Source organism: Pleurodeles waltl, chromosome 3_1 (genome assembly GCF_031143425.1).
Source record: "Pleurodeles waltl isolate 20211129_DDA chromosome 3_1, aPleWal1.hap1.20221129, whole genome shotgun sequence".
Taxonomy (NCBI): domain Eukaryota; kingdom Metazoa; phylum Chordata; class Amphibia; order Caudata; family Salamandridae; genus Pleurodeles; species Pleurodeles waltl.
The window spans coordinates 795,097,378-795,115,281 of NC_090440.1; the positions used below are offsets into that span (position 1 = coordinate 795,097,378).

The 17,904-nt window shown below is 45.8% G+C and overlaps 1 protein-coding gene across 2 annotated transcripts in view; it reads left to right on the forward strand.

Annotated features, from left to right (window-relative positions):
* The first annotated feature begins 369 nt into the window (after positions 1–369).
* Positions 370–17,904, forward strand: part of NRIP3 (nuclear receptor interacting protein 3) — a 294,860-nt gene continuing 277,325 nt past the window's right edge. Inside the window, exon 1 of one of the 2 annotated variants that reach the window (XM_069223652.1) lies at positions 370–917. In XM_069223652.1, the coding sequence (XP_069079753.1) occupies positions 744–917 (174 nt within the window). In that variant the 5' untranslated portion in view covers positions 370–743. The remainder of the gene's footprint in view (positions 918–17,904) is intronic. The other variant, XR_011201434.1, reaches the window with a different exon arrangement.

Sequence of the window (17,904 nt, forward strand, 5' to 3'; positions counted from 1 at the left end):
TGTGTCTGAGCGCGGGTGGGTGTTCGTGAACAGTGTGGCGATTGTGAATATCTGGAAATGAGATTGACTGTAGACAAGATGTATTGCACTTATACACGCGTATGATCGGTACCACTATATGAGATGTCAAGGTGCGTGAGTGCAGTTACGTATGCAAAATTGAACTCTGTTTCCTTTGTCAATGTTTGTTATGTATGCCTTCTCTTGTAAAGATACTTAAACAAGGGCATATTTCGTCATTTTATTCTGCTCTTAGTCTGGTGTTCGATACTCCCTCGTAAGCAGTCGCGTGGGAGGTTTGCACGTGCAACCTATTTTTTTTTAATGACAAGTCCGCTTTGCAAGTGCATTTTCCAATTAGTTGCTGTCATTTCAGATGCTGTGTCTGGCTCAGCCAATAAAGAGTTAGCGTGGTTTTCCTTTTGCATCCAAGTTCTGTCAGAGGATGTTTATTTGCAGCCCCGTGTTCCCAGATGACGTCTCCTCCTCCCGCAGCACTGGCTGGGCGACTGATAGTCTTTCAACACTAGTTCGAAAGGCCAGTCACTGGTAGCGCGCGCGGCTTGGAACTGTGAAGTGGCTCGTGGCTAGGGCAGGCACTTGTATCAGCGCGCGCGGCTTGGAGCTCGTAAAGGGGCTCGTGGACCCTCTTGCATCAGCGCGCGCGGCTTGGAGCTCGTGCCAAGGGCAGACACTTGTATCAGCGCGCGCGGCTTGGAGCTCGTGGAGGGGCTCGCAGCGAGATGTTCTACTCGGGCATGCTGACGGACCCGGGCAGGAAGGAGGCCGAGATCAGGGAGGCAGCATCACTACGGCAACAGAGGCGGATGAAGCAGTCCGTGCAGTTCATGCACAAGGACTCGGCCGACCTGCTGCCTCTGGACGGCCTGAAGAAACTGGGGACATCAAAGGACACTGTGAGTATTCACTAATTACACCCGTCCCTCATCTTTTACTTTCCCCTAAGAACATCTCATTTTACAAATGTTGTGACTAGATAGGGGGAGATATATGTATCTACACAGGGAGACATAGTAGTAGCCCCCATATGAAACGCTCAAATGGGCTGAGCCAATCAGAATGCTTAGAACGCTAGCACTAGTGTTCTTCGCCTGTGTTTTGAGGTACTAAGATACCATAGATTGAGACCATGTGATGTTTGATGTTCGTTTCTCATGTTTTGGGAGATTGGCAGAACAGGTTCTTTAAGCTTCATTGCCCAATTACTGTCGGGAATCAACAGCTGGCAATTACTGTTTCCTTCGTTTTGTTCTCTCCCCTCTGGTCCTCCTTAGTGGGCGATTTACAATAGGAAACCTTATCCGTGGAGGGAAGTACACAATTATTGTTGTGACATTTATACGTTTTAATTATAGTGCTGCCTTGTTCAAATTGTCTAGATTTGTTTTCATAATGTGAAGCGCAGCCATGTCTCCGCAGAGCATGCAATTACGAATCGTTTACTTGCTTCGGGGGACACCTCTTTGTCGCATCCGTTTATTAAAATACAGACTAATGAATGCCGAATACACGAGTGAATTCTTACGCATACTAATGTATCACAAAATAAGTTTATTTCTTGCTTACACATGGTTTTAATGAAACATCCCTCGGTTAGCAGATGGCATGTGTATAATATTAGTGATCATATTGAAGTGTTGGGTTAAACACGTGTTAGCAAGAGGTGTTGAGCATAGTTTGGGAGTGGTGAGTGAATATTGCACACAATGTCAAAGGTCGGTTTCTCAGCTGGGAGCGGCCGCAGTGTAGTCCACCTCTAGGGCTGGCCCTCATTAGGACCTTTTTCGACTAAGGGGGCAGTGCGCATTGACTGCACATGATCTCTGCTGTGGTCAGTGGTGGTAAGGAGGCAACCATGGTTCCAACCCAAAGTGTCAGTAGCCTTTTTATATATTCCATTTTAAAAGTGTTCCCAACGTCACATCCCATCACAATAAGGTTATTTTGTTGCACGTCCCTTCGAGACCACTGGCACAGGAATGTGGATTGTGGACGGCTTTTCGCAGGGGCGTAGCTTCCATCGGTGAAGCAGGTGCAGTGACACCGGGGCTCAGTGGCCTGAAGCACCTATTGAACCATACTTATTTCCGTATTTTATAATTCAAACAGCAGCCCAGAGGCGTTCTCTTTCTTCCTCTGTGGCCCTTGACACACTGGCTAGCTACTGTTGTTGTGATGATGTGTAACACCCCCTCATATCCTCTCTCACCCTCCCATCACAAGGCTAAGCCATTGCAAAGGGTAGCCTGGACAGTAGTAGGAGAGGTTGCTGTTGAACAAATTAGCATGTTTCTTCTCAACTCTCAAGACAACAAACCCCTTACGTGTAAGGCTGAGTAACAGGCTTTGCAATCGGGCGCCCATTGTGCTGAAAGGGCTTTAGCGCCACCGCGACCCCCATCAGTTTTAGTTGGGTTGGGGCTGCCTCTCTCAAGTTTGGTAAGCCCCCACTCAGCCTCGGAAAATACAGGCTTGAAGGGTCTGTGTTAGTTTTCTTTTTTATATCTTCAGTGAGCTCGTGATATGCGCACTCCGTCTAATCCTTTCTGTTCAAAGAAAAGGAGCAGTGACTTCGGTTACTTGAAGCGTTCAGTGAGGAAGTGTGAAATCACAGTTTGTGTGCAAAAGGGCTATTATCTATTGCCTTTCCATCTGCAAAGAAAACTAAGTGGTTCCCTCCAACACTCCCAGTTCAAAAGACAAAGAAAAAAGCTCCCAGCAAAAGACATTTTAAAGACAGAGCCTGAATTCAAATTGTGTATGGAAATAGTGGTATCTTTAATGTCCTCTTTTTTTTTAGGCCACTCAAAATCTGGAGCGCTGAACAACTCAATACTTCTCAGCCATTGAAACATTTAAATAATTCTATCATATTGCAATGATCACACAACTGTACCATAGTTGTGCCATATTGGGAAAACTTGCAAGGAAAGAGCTATTTAAGGAGCCACAGGTGAAATGTCACCTGAGCTTTGCAATGCAAGGGGCCCTCTATAATCCAATTATACCTGTCTTTTACTAGCTAATCAAGGATCTGGAACATTCTTCAATACTTTCTTTAGGGCCCATAGTACCCAGGCTACTCCACTGCTAACCTGCAGTGGGTTTTGATTCTCACGGTGGTATCTAGCCGTTTATCCTTTTAAGGTAGATACATTGAGTTCACAGAACATATCATTAAGAGTGCTGTAAAACTGTACAACATTTGCTGTTGGTAAATGTTATGTTGTAGGGGAAATGAAATATCTGTTGAGTGAAAAAAACATTTAAATGAAAGTTAAGGTTACAACAGGTTTATATTAGAACACCTAAAAAGGTTTAAAAAGTGCCAAAATGCACAATTAAGGTGTTTTTTAATTACAAAATATCATAATACTGGAACTCTTCCTGGTTAATCCCTAGTCGCGTCACAAGATGTTCAGTATTGCTGGTGGTCAGTCAGAATTAGTTTAGTTTAGTGTAGTAGTGTAATATGTTTTGTCAAAAACACCTTAACTGCTGTATTTCAGTACCTTTGCAACATACTTTTATGAGCCATATTCAACACCCATTGTACTCTTAACTCTGATTGAAACGTTTATATGACTTGAATGACAGTGAGTTGGTAGATTTACGTATTGCACAGTACAGTACAAGTGTTGTCCAGCCTATCACATATCCTTTCCATGTTTGAATAGGGAAGGGCATTTGCAGGAAATATTATATTTTCTGAATGGATATGGATTCTTTCGTGGTGCATGCACTTTGTAGCTTTATTTGTCTCCTCTAAATATGATGTTGTGTCACAACTGAATGAATATTCATTCCTTCACGGGAGGTAGCTATTAAGGTACGTCTGCGCTTGATACAATTCAAAATACTTCATAGAGTATCTCTTGACCGCCGCAGACTGCATGGTATGAGAAGGGTGCCCTCCCCTGCCTGTCTCCGATGTGGAGATGCCATAGGGTCCTATATTCATACCATATATGAATGCCCAAGAAACCAGATACACTGTTCTGAGATAGGGCACTCTCGGTGACATTGGAGGTTTCGCTCCAGCATGAGCCGCGTTTCCTGCTGCTGGGGATCCCCAATGACGTTGACCTTCCCTGCTTTAAACTAGCCTTTTTCATGCTGGGCCTCGTAGTGGCTAAGAGAGATGTGGCTAAATACTGGGGAGCACCGGAAATACCTTCTACACAGGAATGGAGAAGGGGAATTGATATACATGGCTGCTGAAAAAGTAACTATCAAAGTTGAGGCTAACTCCGTAAGTTTGATAAAATACCGGGATGGTGGAGAACACACTATGTATCAGGATCGTGGTTGGGGTGTGCAGGTACCCAGTTGGGGACGACCAGCGGCCAGATGGGATGATCGTGACTATTGTACTACTTATTGTGCATTGTATTGATCTTAATTTACTGCACCATTGATGGCTGTAAGATTTCTCTTTCAAAATTCTATGTGCTGGTATTGGTGGCAAGTGATTGCATTGCCATCTGTGGTTTATGTGTAAAAACACAATAAAAATATATTAAAAAAAATATTTCTTTCTTTCTGTAAATGTGTATTTACTGATCTAAATGTCTGTTCTTTGGTGTAAAGTGTACTTTATTGGTTCAAAATAACACTCAGAATGAACCTACATGAGCTTTTCAATATTTACGTTCATTAAAGCAAATGGACATTTGATTGGGATCAGATTCATGTGTGAGAGGCATGTAATGAAGCGCACATTGTATCAGAAGCTTAATGTCATGCCCATTTCATGATTACTGGACAGCAACCAAACTTACAGAACTTGCAGTAGTAATGGATTTGTGGACTACTGCACACTTTATGAATTTGGGTACTGACTGAACATGAGTTTCTTCTTTTGGCGCACACTTCACTATAGATAGTTGATTATTACATCGGACATGTTTTCTCAAATGACTGTGATACCTTTTATCTTTTTTAATGTGCACTTTGAGTAGGTTGAGTATACAGCCTTATGCACACAGAAGTGATGACAGGCAGAGGAGGAGTATGCAGCAGCGATGCAGGTGGTTTGCTCAGAGTAAAGGTTGGCTTTGCTATAAGGCAGTCCGTTTACCCTGCAGAATTCCAGTGTTGTGCTGCTGGTTGCTTTTCTTTGGTTATACAAGGAGAGGACAGGGCTTGATTTCTGTGTCCCTGGACTATTGGTTTGCGTGGTTGTGACATTTCCATTTCATTTAATCTGATGAAAAGCCAGCATGGGCAGTTTGGATGACTGCAATGCACTACTGGGGCTATACCAACTAAGCATATTGGCTGGTAGACAATTCCAAAATAATATAAGCTTTTGAGTACCAGCTTCACATTTTTAAGGTTAATCTGATATTAATAGGAAGACATTTTTCTGCCTGAAAGTTATCCATATGGAAGTATTCTGAATGGCTGATGTTGGAATGGAGGAATCTTTCTAGAGAAGATGTACACCTGCATCAGATTCATCATGGTAGGATGTAGCTTTTGGCCCCTACCCACTGCATGATTATCATGCACGAGTGCTGGTGGCATCTTTCTTCAGTAAAGATTGTGACCCAGCACAGGGCTGTATTGTCAGTTTACCAGGCTGTAGAGGACCAACTGGCGGGGGTGATACCAATCCTGGTAGGGCTGGCCTTTTTTTTCCAGTTACAGGAGAATCAGTCTCCCAGGCCGGTGTTTCTAGATTGGTTCATTTTGTGTTACTACAGTCTATTGAGGTCCAATGGCCACTGCATTTTACCACTACAGACTGTACCCACATATTGCCATGGGTACTGTTTTCCATTCTCCTGATGAATGCCCTCCGTATACAGTGATTCTGTTTTGTGTGTATGATAGTAATAAAGTATTATCTCCTTTTAAACAAAAGTACTGTCAGATTGTAATTTATTGTTTTTTGCTGTTTGTTGAGTTCTGAGTCTATAACCTCTCACCAACTCCCTTAGTAAGCCCTGAACTGCTAGACCTCGATACCATGCAGATGGCATCAGGGGCGTAGGAGACACAAAATTTCTGGGGGGGACAGGGACAACCCTGAGGTAGGCCCTCTGCACAAAGTTTGCACCCAGAAGGGTTGACGTGGGGGGGGAGGGCGCGTTGGGAGGAGGCGGTTGCCTCCAGTCGAGTCCTGTGCGGCCATCAATTCCCTGTCTGCTTGGCCCCTGGCTGCCTATTAGGCAGCGACAAGTTCTGTGCTGCTGTTTGCCTGTGTGAAGTCCTAAGAGGCATGTACTGCCTGCTGGGCGCAGTGCTTCCTGTCGATTCCTGTGCTGCCTGCAATGCACTGTGCTGCCTGTTAGGAGCTTTCTTTCTAGTCAGGCTGTGTCAGTCTCTGGCCCCCCGCCTGCCTGTGAAGGTCAGTAAGGCCTATGATTGCTGCTAGGTCCTTGTCTGATTGTCAAGTGGCAGTCCCTGTGCTGCCGCCTTCCTGTGAACTGCTGTGCTGTCTAACAGGGCCGGCCTTAATGCTGGTGGCGCCCTGTGCGACATTGTTTGATGGCGCCCCCCAGTGACCACCTCCGCCACGGATTCCCTCACTACAATCCATCACAACTCTCTCTCAGATGCATTTCATTCGTTTTATAGCACCACTCATACCGGGAAATATCTCTTACAAGGCAATCAATGCAATGCAATGCATTGACCACGCTGCCATTACCACAGATATGGGGCTAGCATGGTGGGGTAGGTTTTAGGGAACAGGGTGGGGGTCATGTAGTATTTAGGACAGAGCGGAGTAGGTTTTAGGGTTCAGGGGGGCAGAGGCGTCAAGGTAGTTTTTAGGGCAGTTCAGGGTAGGTTTTAGGGTTCAGACTGGGGGCTGGGTAGTTTTAAGGACAGGGTAGGGTTACTTTTAGGGCTCATGACAGGGGGATTAGGGCTCAGGGCAGGGGCAGTTATAAGTGCTTGGAGGGGTGGAGTATGGTATCAGGTGTAAGGGGGCAGGGCTAGGAGAATTTACCACGCATGTTCCTTTACCAAACATTCTTTTACAGCAATTTGTTGTAAAGGCATGAGTAGTAAAGACGCGGTCGTTGTTGAGACCGCAATGTTAAGGCATGCATGATATACGCATGTGTTGTTCCATCATTCAGCCCTCATACCAGTCTAGGGTGTCAAAGCACTTTACATCACACAGACATTACGCAGAGACAATCATCATATATGTGTGAATCATTGTATATGAAATGTTACATAAGACAGAGGAGTACAAGGTGTAGGTGTCACAGGTCATCCATACTGGTAGCAGGTATAGTTTCAGAGTGCTTTATCTGGAGAAGCGCAAACTCTGAATTAAAAACATAACACCATGGTTGGGGGCTCTCTTTAATATTAAGAATGGATTTGCGCTCAAATTAACTTGTTTTGCAACATTAAGTTAATCAAAAAGTGGGGGGAAATCATGACGCTCTAATCTATACCTTGATGTTTGCATGCAGCTCTTTGATGAGTTCATTGCTCACTGTTCTATATTCAGTTATCATTTATAAATTGCAGGTGACAAAAAAGGAGCGGGCTCTCTGATGTAGGAAGCTGGCCTGGTGTGTGGTGAGTACCTATGGTATTATCACCTTATACCAGGTCCAGGTATCCCCTTATTAGTGAAGTGTAGACAGTGTCTGTAGCTGTGGATGAGCAGCCAAGACTTATTTACGACACATGCAAAGATCATGCAATACCACTGTAGTCCCACAACACTTACACATATGAAAGAAATGTGTGTTACGAAATTAAAGGTTCCTTATTACAGTGCCACAAACACTAAAAAACTAGATAGGCAATACTCCAATAGGATGTAAATAGCACACTGTTATATGTACAGTAGCAATCAGAAATTGGCATAAAAAGCAATAGAAAACAGTGAAAAGCAATAGGCAACAATGAAGGCCTAGAGGGGACCAGACCATATACTTAAAAAGTGGAATGCGAAAGCCGGGTCCCCATGCAAGGAAGTGTAATCAGTAGAGGAGAGCTGCGGGAACTGGGAAACCCCAAATGTAAGTACCAGAATGCCCCCCAGCGACCATGAGAAAAGAGGTAAGTTACTGGTTTTTCCCCAACCCACCAAAAGGACTTCAGAGAAGGATATTGCAAAACGCAGGCAAGACTGCAAAAAACTAGAGGTGGATCCTGGAAGAGGAAGACCTGGGAAATAAGGGGACCAAATCCAGTTTACGTAGGAGTGTCAGGTTGTGACAGGAGCCACTACCCGCCCATCTGTGGATGCAGGAGTTGGTGGACGGGGGAGAAGACGGTCAGCAATGCAGCACTGGAGCAGATGAAGAGTTCCTAGCTGATGCAGTCGATGTCCCACGCCGAATGAAGAATTGCAGTCAGTCTGTGGTGTGGAAAACCCACCAGCAAGCCTTGGCAAAGACAAATGCCGCAGTAGGTCAAAAGTGGAGCTGCCGGGGACCAGCAAGGTCCAGGGGGACTCAACCCATGGAGGGGAGTCCCAGGTGACCATCAGCAAGGCAGAGAGTCTGGAGAAGGAGAGGCAACCCCCACAGAAGACCTACAGGCAAGGGGCCCAAGAGCTGCAGAGAGGCCCACGCAGCACACCTGGAGAGAGGTCCTACGTCGCAGGCGAAGCGCGTTGAGGGCTGTGCTTCACAGAGAAGAGTGCTGGGGGCTGGGGCCACATGGAGCCTGAAGATCCCTTGGAGGAGAAAACAACAGGCCTTGGTAACTGCAAGAGACGCAGTGCATGGGGGTACTGTCCTGCATGGTAAGGCAAGGACCTACCGACTCCAAAGTTGGACAGCTGGTAGAGATGACCAAGGAGACCACTCCAGACTACCACCCCTGATTCAGGATCCACGCAGCTCAAGACGAGAGGAGATCCACGCAGCCTGTCGTTGTTGCAGTTGGTGCCTGCGGATGCAGCTAAGTGACTCCTTCACTCCAAGGAATTTTCCTTCTTTCTTCTCATGCAGAATGAAGACTTGCTGCCATCAGAGGAAGCACAGCCGGGCAAATGTTGCAGTTGCTGGAAGGAGCCAGAGAAACAATGTTGCAGGGCGAAGTCGTTGCTGGAGCTGCAGATTGTAGGTTCCTGTGAAGTCCAGTTGCGGTTCCAGTGGCCAGAAGTCAAACTAAACGTTGCAGAGGAGTCCTGCTGGAATCTTGCACATTGAATCTGAGGACCCACCGAAGAGGGAAACCCTAAATAGCCCAGAAAGGGGGATTGGTCAACTAGCAGGGTGACCACCTAGGAGGGGGCTGTGACATCACCTGCCTGACCTGGCCACTCAGATGCTCACAGAGGCCTCTGCCCACCTTGGGTTCTAGATGGCAGAATCAAGTGGCCACCTGGAGGAGCTCCAGGCACCACCCATGGGGTGGTGATGGACAGGGGAGTGGTTACGCCCATTTCCATTGTCCAGTTTGGCACCAGAGTAGAGGCTGAGGTCCCTGAACTGGTACAGACTGGTTTATGCAAGGAGGGCACCAAATATGCAATCCAGAGCATACCGGTAGCTTGGCGAGGCTACCCCTCCCAAGCCTTGTAACACCTATTTCCAAAGGGAAAGGGTGTTGCCTCCCTCTTCCAAAGGAAATCCTTTGTTCTGCCTTCCTGGGCATGAGCTGCTCAAGCAGCAGAAGGAGGGCAGAAATCTGTCTGAGGGGTGGCAGAAGCATGGGCTGCCCAGAAAAGCCTAGAAAGCTGATAGGAGCAATGCTGGGGATCCTCTAAGGAGCCCCCAAAGTGCATGGAATCATACAATCAATACTAACAATAGGATTGGCGTATGATTCTGACATGTTTGTTACCAAACATGCCCAGGTTTCGGAGTTGCCATTATGGAGCTGGTGGTGACCTATGTCCAGTACACACGTAAAATGGCTTCCCCACGCTCACGAGGTACAGGAAAATGGAGCTGAGTTTGTGGGGGCACCTCTGCTCCTGCAGAGGTGCCCTCACACACAGGTACTTGCACCCTGCCCTCTGGGGCTAGGAGGGCCTGCCATAGGAGTGACTTACAGTGACTTGGTGCAGTGCCTGAAGTGAAAGGGTGCAAGCACCTTTTCACGCAGGCTACAATGACAGGCCTGCAGACACAGTTTACATGGGCTCCTATGGGTGGCATAATGCATGCTGCAGCCCATGGGGCACCCCTGATCTCCCAATGCCCTGGGTACCTGGATACCATATACTAGGGAATTATAAGGGGCACCAGTACGCCAAATGTGGGGTGTGTGTGGTCCAAGCAACCAAATGTAATGGGAGAGAGCACTGGGGTCCTGGTTAGCAGGATCCCAGTGAACACAGTCAAAACATAATGACAACAGGCAAAAAGTGGGGTAACCATGCCAAAAAGAGGGTACTTTCCTGCATCGGACAAAAGCAGTAACTCACTGACCTATTCACATTATATACACTTTGTGATCTGCATGTAGACGTTCTTTGTAGCAGGCATAGTAACCCTGTACGTTATGATGAGTCAAAACTCCGACTAGACAAAACTTCAATCTCTCTCCAGGAACACCATTAATCACCGGAATTATCTTGAGATTTTTATTGTTGCCTGAAACTGTTGGTGGCAAGGAACACCAAGCAGGTGCTTTTAAAGTCACAATATACTTGCAAACACAGCACCCCCATCCTAAGTCAGCACCCAGTGCAGCAGCACCAGTTGCATCGCCCTAGAGCTGGCCCTGCTGCCTTACCTAGCCCTGTCCATCTCTCAGGCCATCTGGTTCTTCCTGGGACCCGTGCTGTGTGCTAGTCTCTCCGCTGTCTATCCAGCAGTGCCAGGCTCTGTTCCACCACAGCCTGTTAAGTCCTGTAAAGCCTGTGACCTGCTACAGTGCCGGCTTTGCATCCACAGGCCATTGGCAGGAAATGAGATTTACAGACAGCCCTTGACCTTCAGAGCGGGCTTTCACAAATACCAGGAAGGCTGAGGGAGAGACAGGGGATAGAAATGTTGGGGGGGCAGGATGTCAACTTAGGGGACAATAATTAGCACTGGGGCAGGCAAGCTGGAGACAGAGGAGAGAAGAGAGTGAGAGAGAGGTGGCAGAAAGGGGGGCCCTAACATTCATTGGCGCACAGGGTGCCACTAGCGCGCTAAAGCCCGCCCTGCTCATATCTCTAGTAACTCAACAATACTGTTTTTAGAAAGGGAGATACTCTGCAACACAGCACTGTATTTAAAAAGAAAGGGAGTTACTTGGCAATACTTTATTTAATTACCCAAACCTCCTTATCTTCAGAAGTTTTGCTGCTGTCTTCAGGGTTCGATTTTCAAGGGAAGGGAAGGATAGGGCTCAGGAGGGACTGGATGCAGACAGCAATCAACAAAGGTCCTCTCGTCTCCCTTTGTTCTCAGAAGTGCAGACTGCAGGCGGCTGTGGGGCAAGGTGAGAAAGAATCCCTTGTGTGCTGCAGCACAACAAAGGAGAGGAGGGCAAGTGTCCTGGAGGCAGGTCACAGGTCAAGTGCAGGGCCATTATAGGTAGCGCTTTCATGCGCTAATGGCCCTGCGAAATACAGAAGAGAAGGGAAAATTCTTCTGTCCCCTCGTCCCCCCCACCCTTGTCCCCCGTGTCGCCCCCACTCCAAAATCTGGGGGGGACATATCCCCCGCGTCCCCCACACTTCCTACGCCCATGGATGGCATGCCAAAAGTGTGCACTTGACGTTCAGATTTGGTTCCAACAGATGGTTAAGCCCCCAGGCACTAGTTGTACGTTGCTCTCATTGACACAATAGGAACCCAGTAACCCCTGATTGCCCGAAAACTCCAGGAAAGTTCCCAGAACTGTATGTCAGAATATTGCTAGTAAAATATTGTTAGACAGAAATATCACCCTATTAGTTTTCGATTTTTAATTATTAATTACAATAGTGGTGATATCTCTGGAAAAAATACTTAGGACACAATTTTTTGGTGAGACGATATTTTGTCTTTCTTCTGTTTTAGCCTCATCAGTCCTGCTTGACGCCAATAGGTAACATGAATTTACCATTCTTTCTAGAAGTTTTAACAAATGTTGCTACTAAGCTTTCTCAGGGAGTTGTATTTCATGATCCCCTTTTTTGGACCCAAGGGTTGACTCCTCATTGTGCCATCTGTCGAGAATTAAACTCACTTAAGTTGGTAGCAGTTATTCTTCATGCACACATTCCAAATATTATCATAAGATTAAATACTACTATATACTGTTATATAATGTTCTGCTGCAACTAGAGTTCAATGGCGTTGTTTGGCTATTATTTATGTTGTTTCATGTACGACGATTCACAAAATCTGCAAGGGGGTTAGAAATTGTCACACACTTTTTATCATATATTGACATTTGACCAATGGTAGGCTCCTCAAAAGCCTCCTGGTTATTACACAGAGGTTGTCTTGAGGCAAGTAACTTTTAAAAGTATGTTTACTTCCTTATACCCCTATACTGCCCCTGGCTTCTTCAACACTGAGGCTAGGAGGAATAAGAGCAGTCCCGGGATACCATAGGATCCGGAGGCCTCCAAAACGGCCCACACTACCCCCGCCAGGAATACACAGAGCGACAAGTTCTTATCGTTGGAAGAGGTTATTTTATTTTTAAAGACATATTTCAAAACATCTCATAACTCAACAAGCCAAAATGTTAATAGCAAGTATAGCAAAGGTTAATCATTTAAGAAAACATTTTTATTTACATGTTAACGAGAATTTCTTGTGACCATAAATCAATCTGACAAGATCCCTTCCTGTCCTGAACCACCATTGGACCACACAGGTGACCCATGTCTCACCTGTATCCGTAGGAGGGGCGGTTACCCTGACTACACCTTACCTTGTCCTCATGTTTTGGGTTCCGCCCCCCCTCCAAACACCAATCAGCCCTGGGGTGTAATGGGGAGAGCCAAGAGCTGGAGCCCCATGTTCCCCCCAGCGATCTGAGGTCTCTTACCCCCTGATCTGGTGTATACATCCGCTGGTTGGCTCAGAACTTCAGGATCCCATCCCAGATGTCCTCCCGGGGACCCCACCTTGGGGACCCCCTCCTATTGTTTCTAGTCACATTTATATCTCAACTTCCCAAACCTTACTTCCAAAAACTGCTAACATAAGGGAGCGGGTGGGTGGGACAATCGCGGGCCGCTGTGCAGGTCCAGGCCGCCGCACACAGGTAAAGAAGGACTAGCCTTCTTGGGGGGGCTCTTAAATAGCCCCCCACCAGTCTGCGGCGGCCGGATCCGGCCGCAACAGCGAACGTCGGCCCCACGACATGCCCCCTGCTAAACTTCCACCCCCAACGCCTCGCGAGGCGCGTGGGCGGAAACCCGGCCGACACCATGGACACCTGGCGAGAACGTGAGAAAAGAGGGGGAGTGCCCCAGGGCCTTGAAGGCCCCGACCCCTAACGGGCCGCGCCCCCCCACTTTGGTGCGGGCGCTTTTCCCAATGGCAAGCCAGTTATAGTAGATGCCACTCCATACCTCTAGTTGAGATCCAGGTGCTCTGAGTGGGAGCAAGAGTGATTATCACAATCTATGCTCAATATCTGGGCTTCCTGTGTTATTAGTGCCAACATCTTTCCAAATGAGGAATGCATCACAGACTAGGGGCATTCCCGAGCACATCAGAACTAGAAGTACTCGATGACAGGGGTATGCTGGAGTACAGCTTTTCAATTCTGAGTGTTCTAGAGTTAGGATGTGATGCATACTTTCCCTATACAGTGTACCAACATACAATTCGGCAAGTATTGTGTATTGTATGCTTGGAAAAGTAGTATGAACGAAAAATAACTATACCAATGTGCTTAAACTGTACCATTTCCCACCAATTAAAATGTGGAGGGTGCCCAAATATATAGCAAAAGATGTTTTTGAAGTCCAGTTGGGTTCAGACCAATGTAGCCAAACCTGGATTATATTTCAGCATTTTCTATTAATTTTTCTAAAATTCCTTGCGAGAAACCCCCTGTAAAGTAAAGTAAGTATGGTTGCCACCTGGATGTTTTTTATACGCATGACTGGTATTTTAATGTACCTGCTGATACATAAAAGCCAGTATTTTACTCTTATCAGTACATAGTTTAAACAGTAAATGTAAGAAGAAAACACTTTAATGTATGTTTGCCTCAATGACTGACTGATAAAGTAAACAAAGACAATAAGGATGTGTTAAAAACTATTACAGATAATTTCATATTAAGTTCTACTAATGAATCAGCATTTCCAGAATGTTAAAACGTGAACAGCTTGCTGGTACCTTTGCCTAGTAAAGGTGGCAACCATAATAGTAAACTGAGACCAATGTTACAGGCCGAGTGTGCCTAAAAATGAAATATTGTGCATTTAGGGGGTTATTCTAACTTTGGAGGAGGTGTTAATCCGTCCCAAAAGTGACGGAAAAGTGACAGATTTACCACCAGCCGTATTACGAGTCCATTATATCCTATGGAACTCGTAATACGGCTGGTGGTATATCCGTCACTTTACCATCACTTTTGGGACGGATTAACACTCCTCCAAAGTTAGAATAACCCCCGAAATGTCTATTTCTATGTTGCGCACGTACCATAAAAGTTAAAGGGTGCCACAAGTATTTTTCGATATGGGTTCTGATTCTGGCTCCGCCTCCACTTAAAAATGTTAAACAACCCCCACAAAATGTGGGTCTAGTAGCGCCCCTGTTGCAGATTAACGGATTGACATGGTGCTACGTAAAATGTCGAAACACAATTAAATGTGATCTACAAGTGACACATTTCTGATTTCATGTTTTCGGGTATTTCGTGAAGCTAATCATATTTTTTGGTGCGCTGATCTCTTGAAAATAGATAAAATGTAAATCTTAAATGCTTCAGACCGCTCCTCGTTCAGTGTTCCAAAGTGTTGCTTATGGATCCGCGAGATTTACGTCCCAATCCCAGCTCCGTCGCCTGATTAGTTCGTGTGATTCTGGACATACATTTAACTCCTCGTGCCTCATTTCCCCATGCCCGACACGATGATAGGAATGTGTCAGCTCTTCCCCAGCCTTCCACTCCCGCTCCTCTCTCCAGAGACCGGTACAACCACAGTGTGAATGTTGCTCCCATACTCTGTATCCCTTCAGCCTCGCCGCCTGTCGCACGTTTCCCTGCGTTAGTTCCAGCCTGACTGTTACTCACAGAAGAAGCATAGGCCTGAACCCATTCCTTTAATCCCTTGCATTCCTACATTCATTTTGGGACCAGTGGAAACCAGTGGATTACCAGTCGTTCACTCAAGTCTATTCAGCCTCCCAATATCACACCTCAATGTCCCGAGGTCAACATCTATCTATGGCATATTTTGTCATCTTAATTAATTGTTTGTGCAAGATTTCCAGTTTGCTGAATTTGCCTCATAATCTGCTGCATAATATGCAGATTGTATCAGGTAGAAACTATATATTATTACTAAAACAAGCAAATGCTAAATGTTTCTTTCTTTTGAATCAGTGGGGTTACTAAGTAGTTCAGTGGGTGCCCAAGATGCTTCATGGAGACAGCACGCATGTAGCAGCGCAGAAAAGTTCCGGACAAATGGTTATGTTTTTCGAGATATTTATTGTATGTTGACGCAAAGCGTAGATGCACCACCAAACAAACACAAGAGGACCCAAGTCGTCGGATCCACGGTCCTGTGGCCAGTATCCTGGAAAGGCTTCTCCTCTCCATGTATCCCTCAAATAAACAGAATAAACAAAACAGCCACTTACCCGTGGTGGCTATGAGCTGCAAACTACCATCGACCTGCAGAGCAGAGGTGACATCACTACCCTTCATACTTCTTTTATTATGGACTATAGAGAAAAATAACAATTAGGCAGCTGTGTATGGATACGACAAGGCCACACCGTCTAAGAGTGTACGTTTATTTCCCACATCTCTTCGTTATTGTTCTTGCCTGTCACTTCTGTTGCTTTCGTGATTGCCTCATCAGCCTTTTTGAAAAAGACCCTCTCATTCCTTATGAAGTTCTTGCAAGGCTGATGTAGATCCTCTTCCTCATCTGCCTGACTTCTGGTGCCTGACTTCGGGTACTCCCGGAGACTTAGGAGGATGAAGAGACAGAAACAAGGCAATCAGGGCACCTTTTGGGACAAAGCTTCTGTCACAAGGTTTTCAACCTTCGTTATGCGTAAATGGAAGAACAGAAACATACTTTTCCTAAAGTAAGTTTCACCCTTGTTTCATGTTTTATGACATTATATCACCAACCCGTTCAGACTCAGCTAGAAATCCAATGGCTCTTGTATGGAGCAAAGTACAATGTCCTTTGTTCAGCTCTTGTTCTTTGCCTTCATCAGTCCTCGACAGAAAAATATCTTCCACTAATCCCTACCTCTCTCACAGTCAATTGTGATTAAAACACCAAGGTGTCAATATATCCTTCTCCCGCTCTTTGTTGGCCAAGTTTCTATCACATCCACAGATCTAGGAATTTATAAATGTTTTTGCGCTTGGTTCTTTTTCGGAATATTTTCTTTGTGCCTCCATCCATGCACTTAACTATTTCTGCATGTTGTCAGATTCATCTGCAGTCAGGTCAACCTTGCGTGTTACACCACTTCTCTGATTGCCTTTTGGCATGAAGAGACTCGTAATTGCTCTCACTGCTTCTCGTGAATGTCTTTGCCTTTCCATAGTAACCTGCTAGCACATACATTATAGTCTTTGGCTTCTTGTATAGCATTACTTTTAGACCTGGCATTCTTAGGGTGGTCTTGCCCCAGACTTTTTGCCTTTTTCCTCCTGTTTTTCGCTGTATCTTTTTGTTGGCCTTAGGACTCTGGGCACTTTACCACTGCTAACCAGTGCTAAAGTGCATGTGCTTCTCCCCTAAACATGTTAACATTGGTGTATCCACAACTGGCATAATTAATTTAGTTGTACGTCCCTTGTAAAATGGTATACCATATACCCAGGGCCTGTCAATTAAATGAAACTAGGGAGTCTGCAGCAATGATTATGGCACCCACTCAAGTAACCCTGTAAACACTTCTCAGGTCTGCCATTACAGAGCCTGTGTGTGCAATTTCACTGCCACTTTGACCTGACATTTAAAACCTCTTGCCAATCCTTAAACTCCGCCCTTTTTACATATACATCACTTCTAAGGTAGGCCCTTGGTAGCCCATAGGGCAGGGTGCTATGTAAGTAAAATGCAAGACATGTACTCCTGATGCTATTGGACTCTGCCATATGTGAGTCCGTCCCTTGCCTGAGGATCCCCTCTCTAGTCCTGAGCTTCTGAAGTGGGTTCTGCAGCTGAATCCTGCAAAACCCGACGTTTCACCTCATGTGGCGGTAAAAGTTTGCCACATCGCCCTTCAACGCAGAGGTTGTTTGACATTATTGGACCTACAGTTGGCACGGCCCAACACCGCTCTGTGCAGCTCAACGATGACACATCCCATTCACTTAATTGGAGTTCGATATGGGACCCGACTGCGAGGATTAAAACCAACGCATTGTGCCCTCGACGTTGAATCTTTGCTCCATCCAATGTACTGTTTCAGCAGACCCTGCGTGGGTTCTGTAGCCGATCTACCCTCCATTTCGGTCAGCCTGAACTTTGGAATTGCACCAGTCCCTCACAACCTCAAGTAGCCTTTTCAACACTGGTGACTTCTTAGCACTGTTTTGGATTTAAGCTTTAAAAATTCATGTCTCAACTTCTAATGATTGGATTATTGTCATTTTGGTCTTGTTTTACTCAGATAAATATTCTCTATGTTTCTAAACTGTCATTGAGTACTTTCTGTGGTGTGTTCATTGTGTGTATGTGTGTGTGTGTTGGACCTAGCCCTTTTTGCAGGGTCATCTCCAAACTTTTTACCTCCTTCCTCCTATTTTTTTCTGACCAGTGTTTGTTGGCTTTAGGATTCTAGTCACTTTACCACT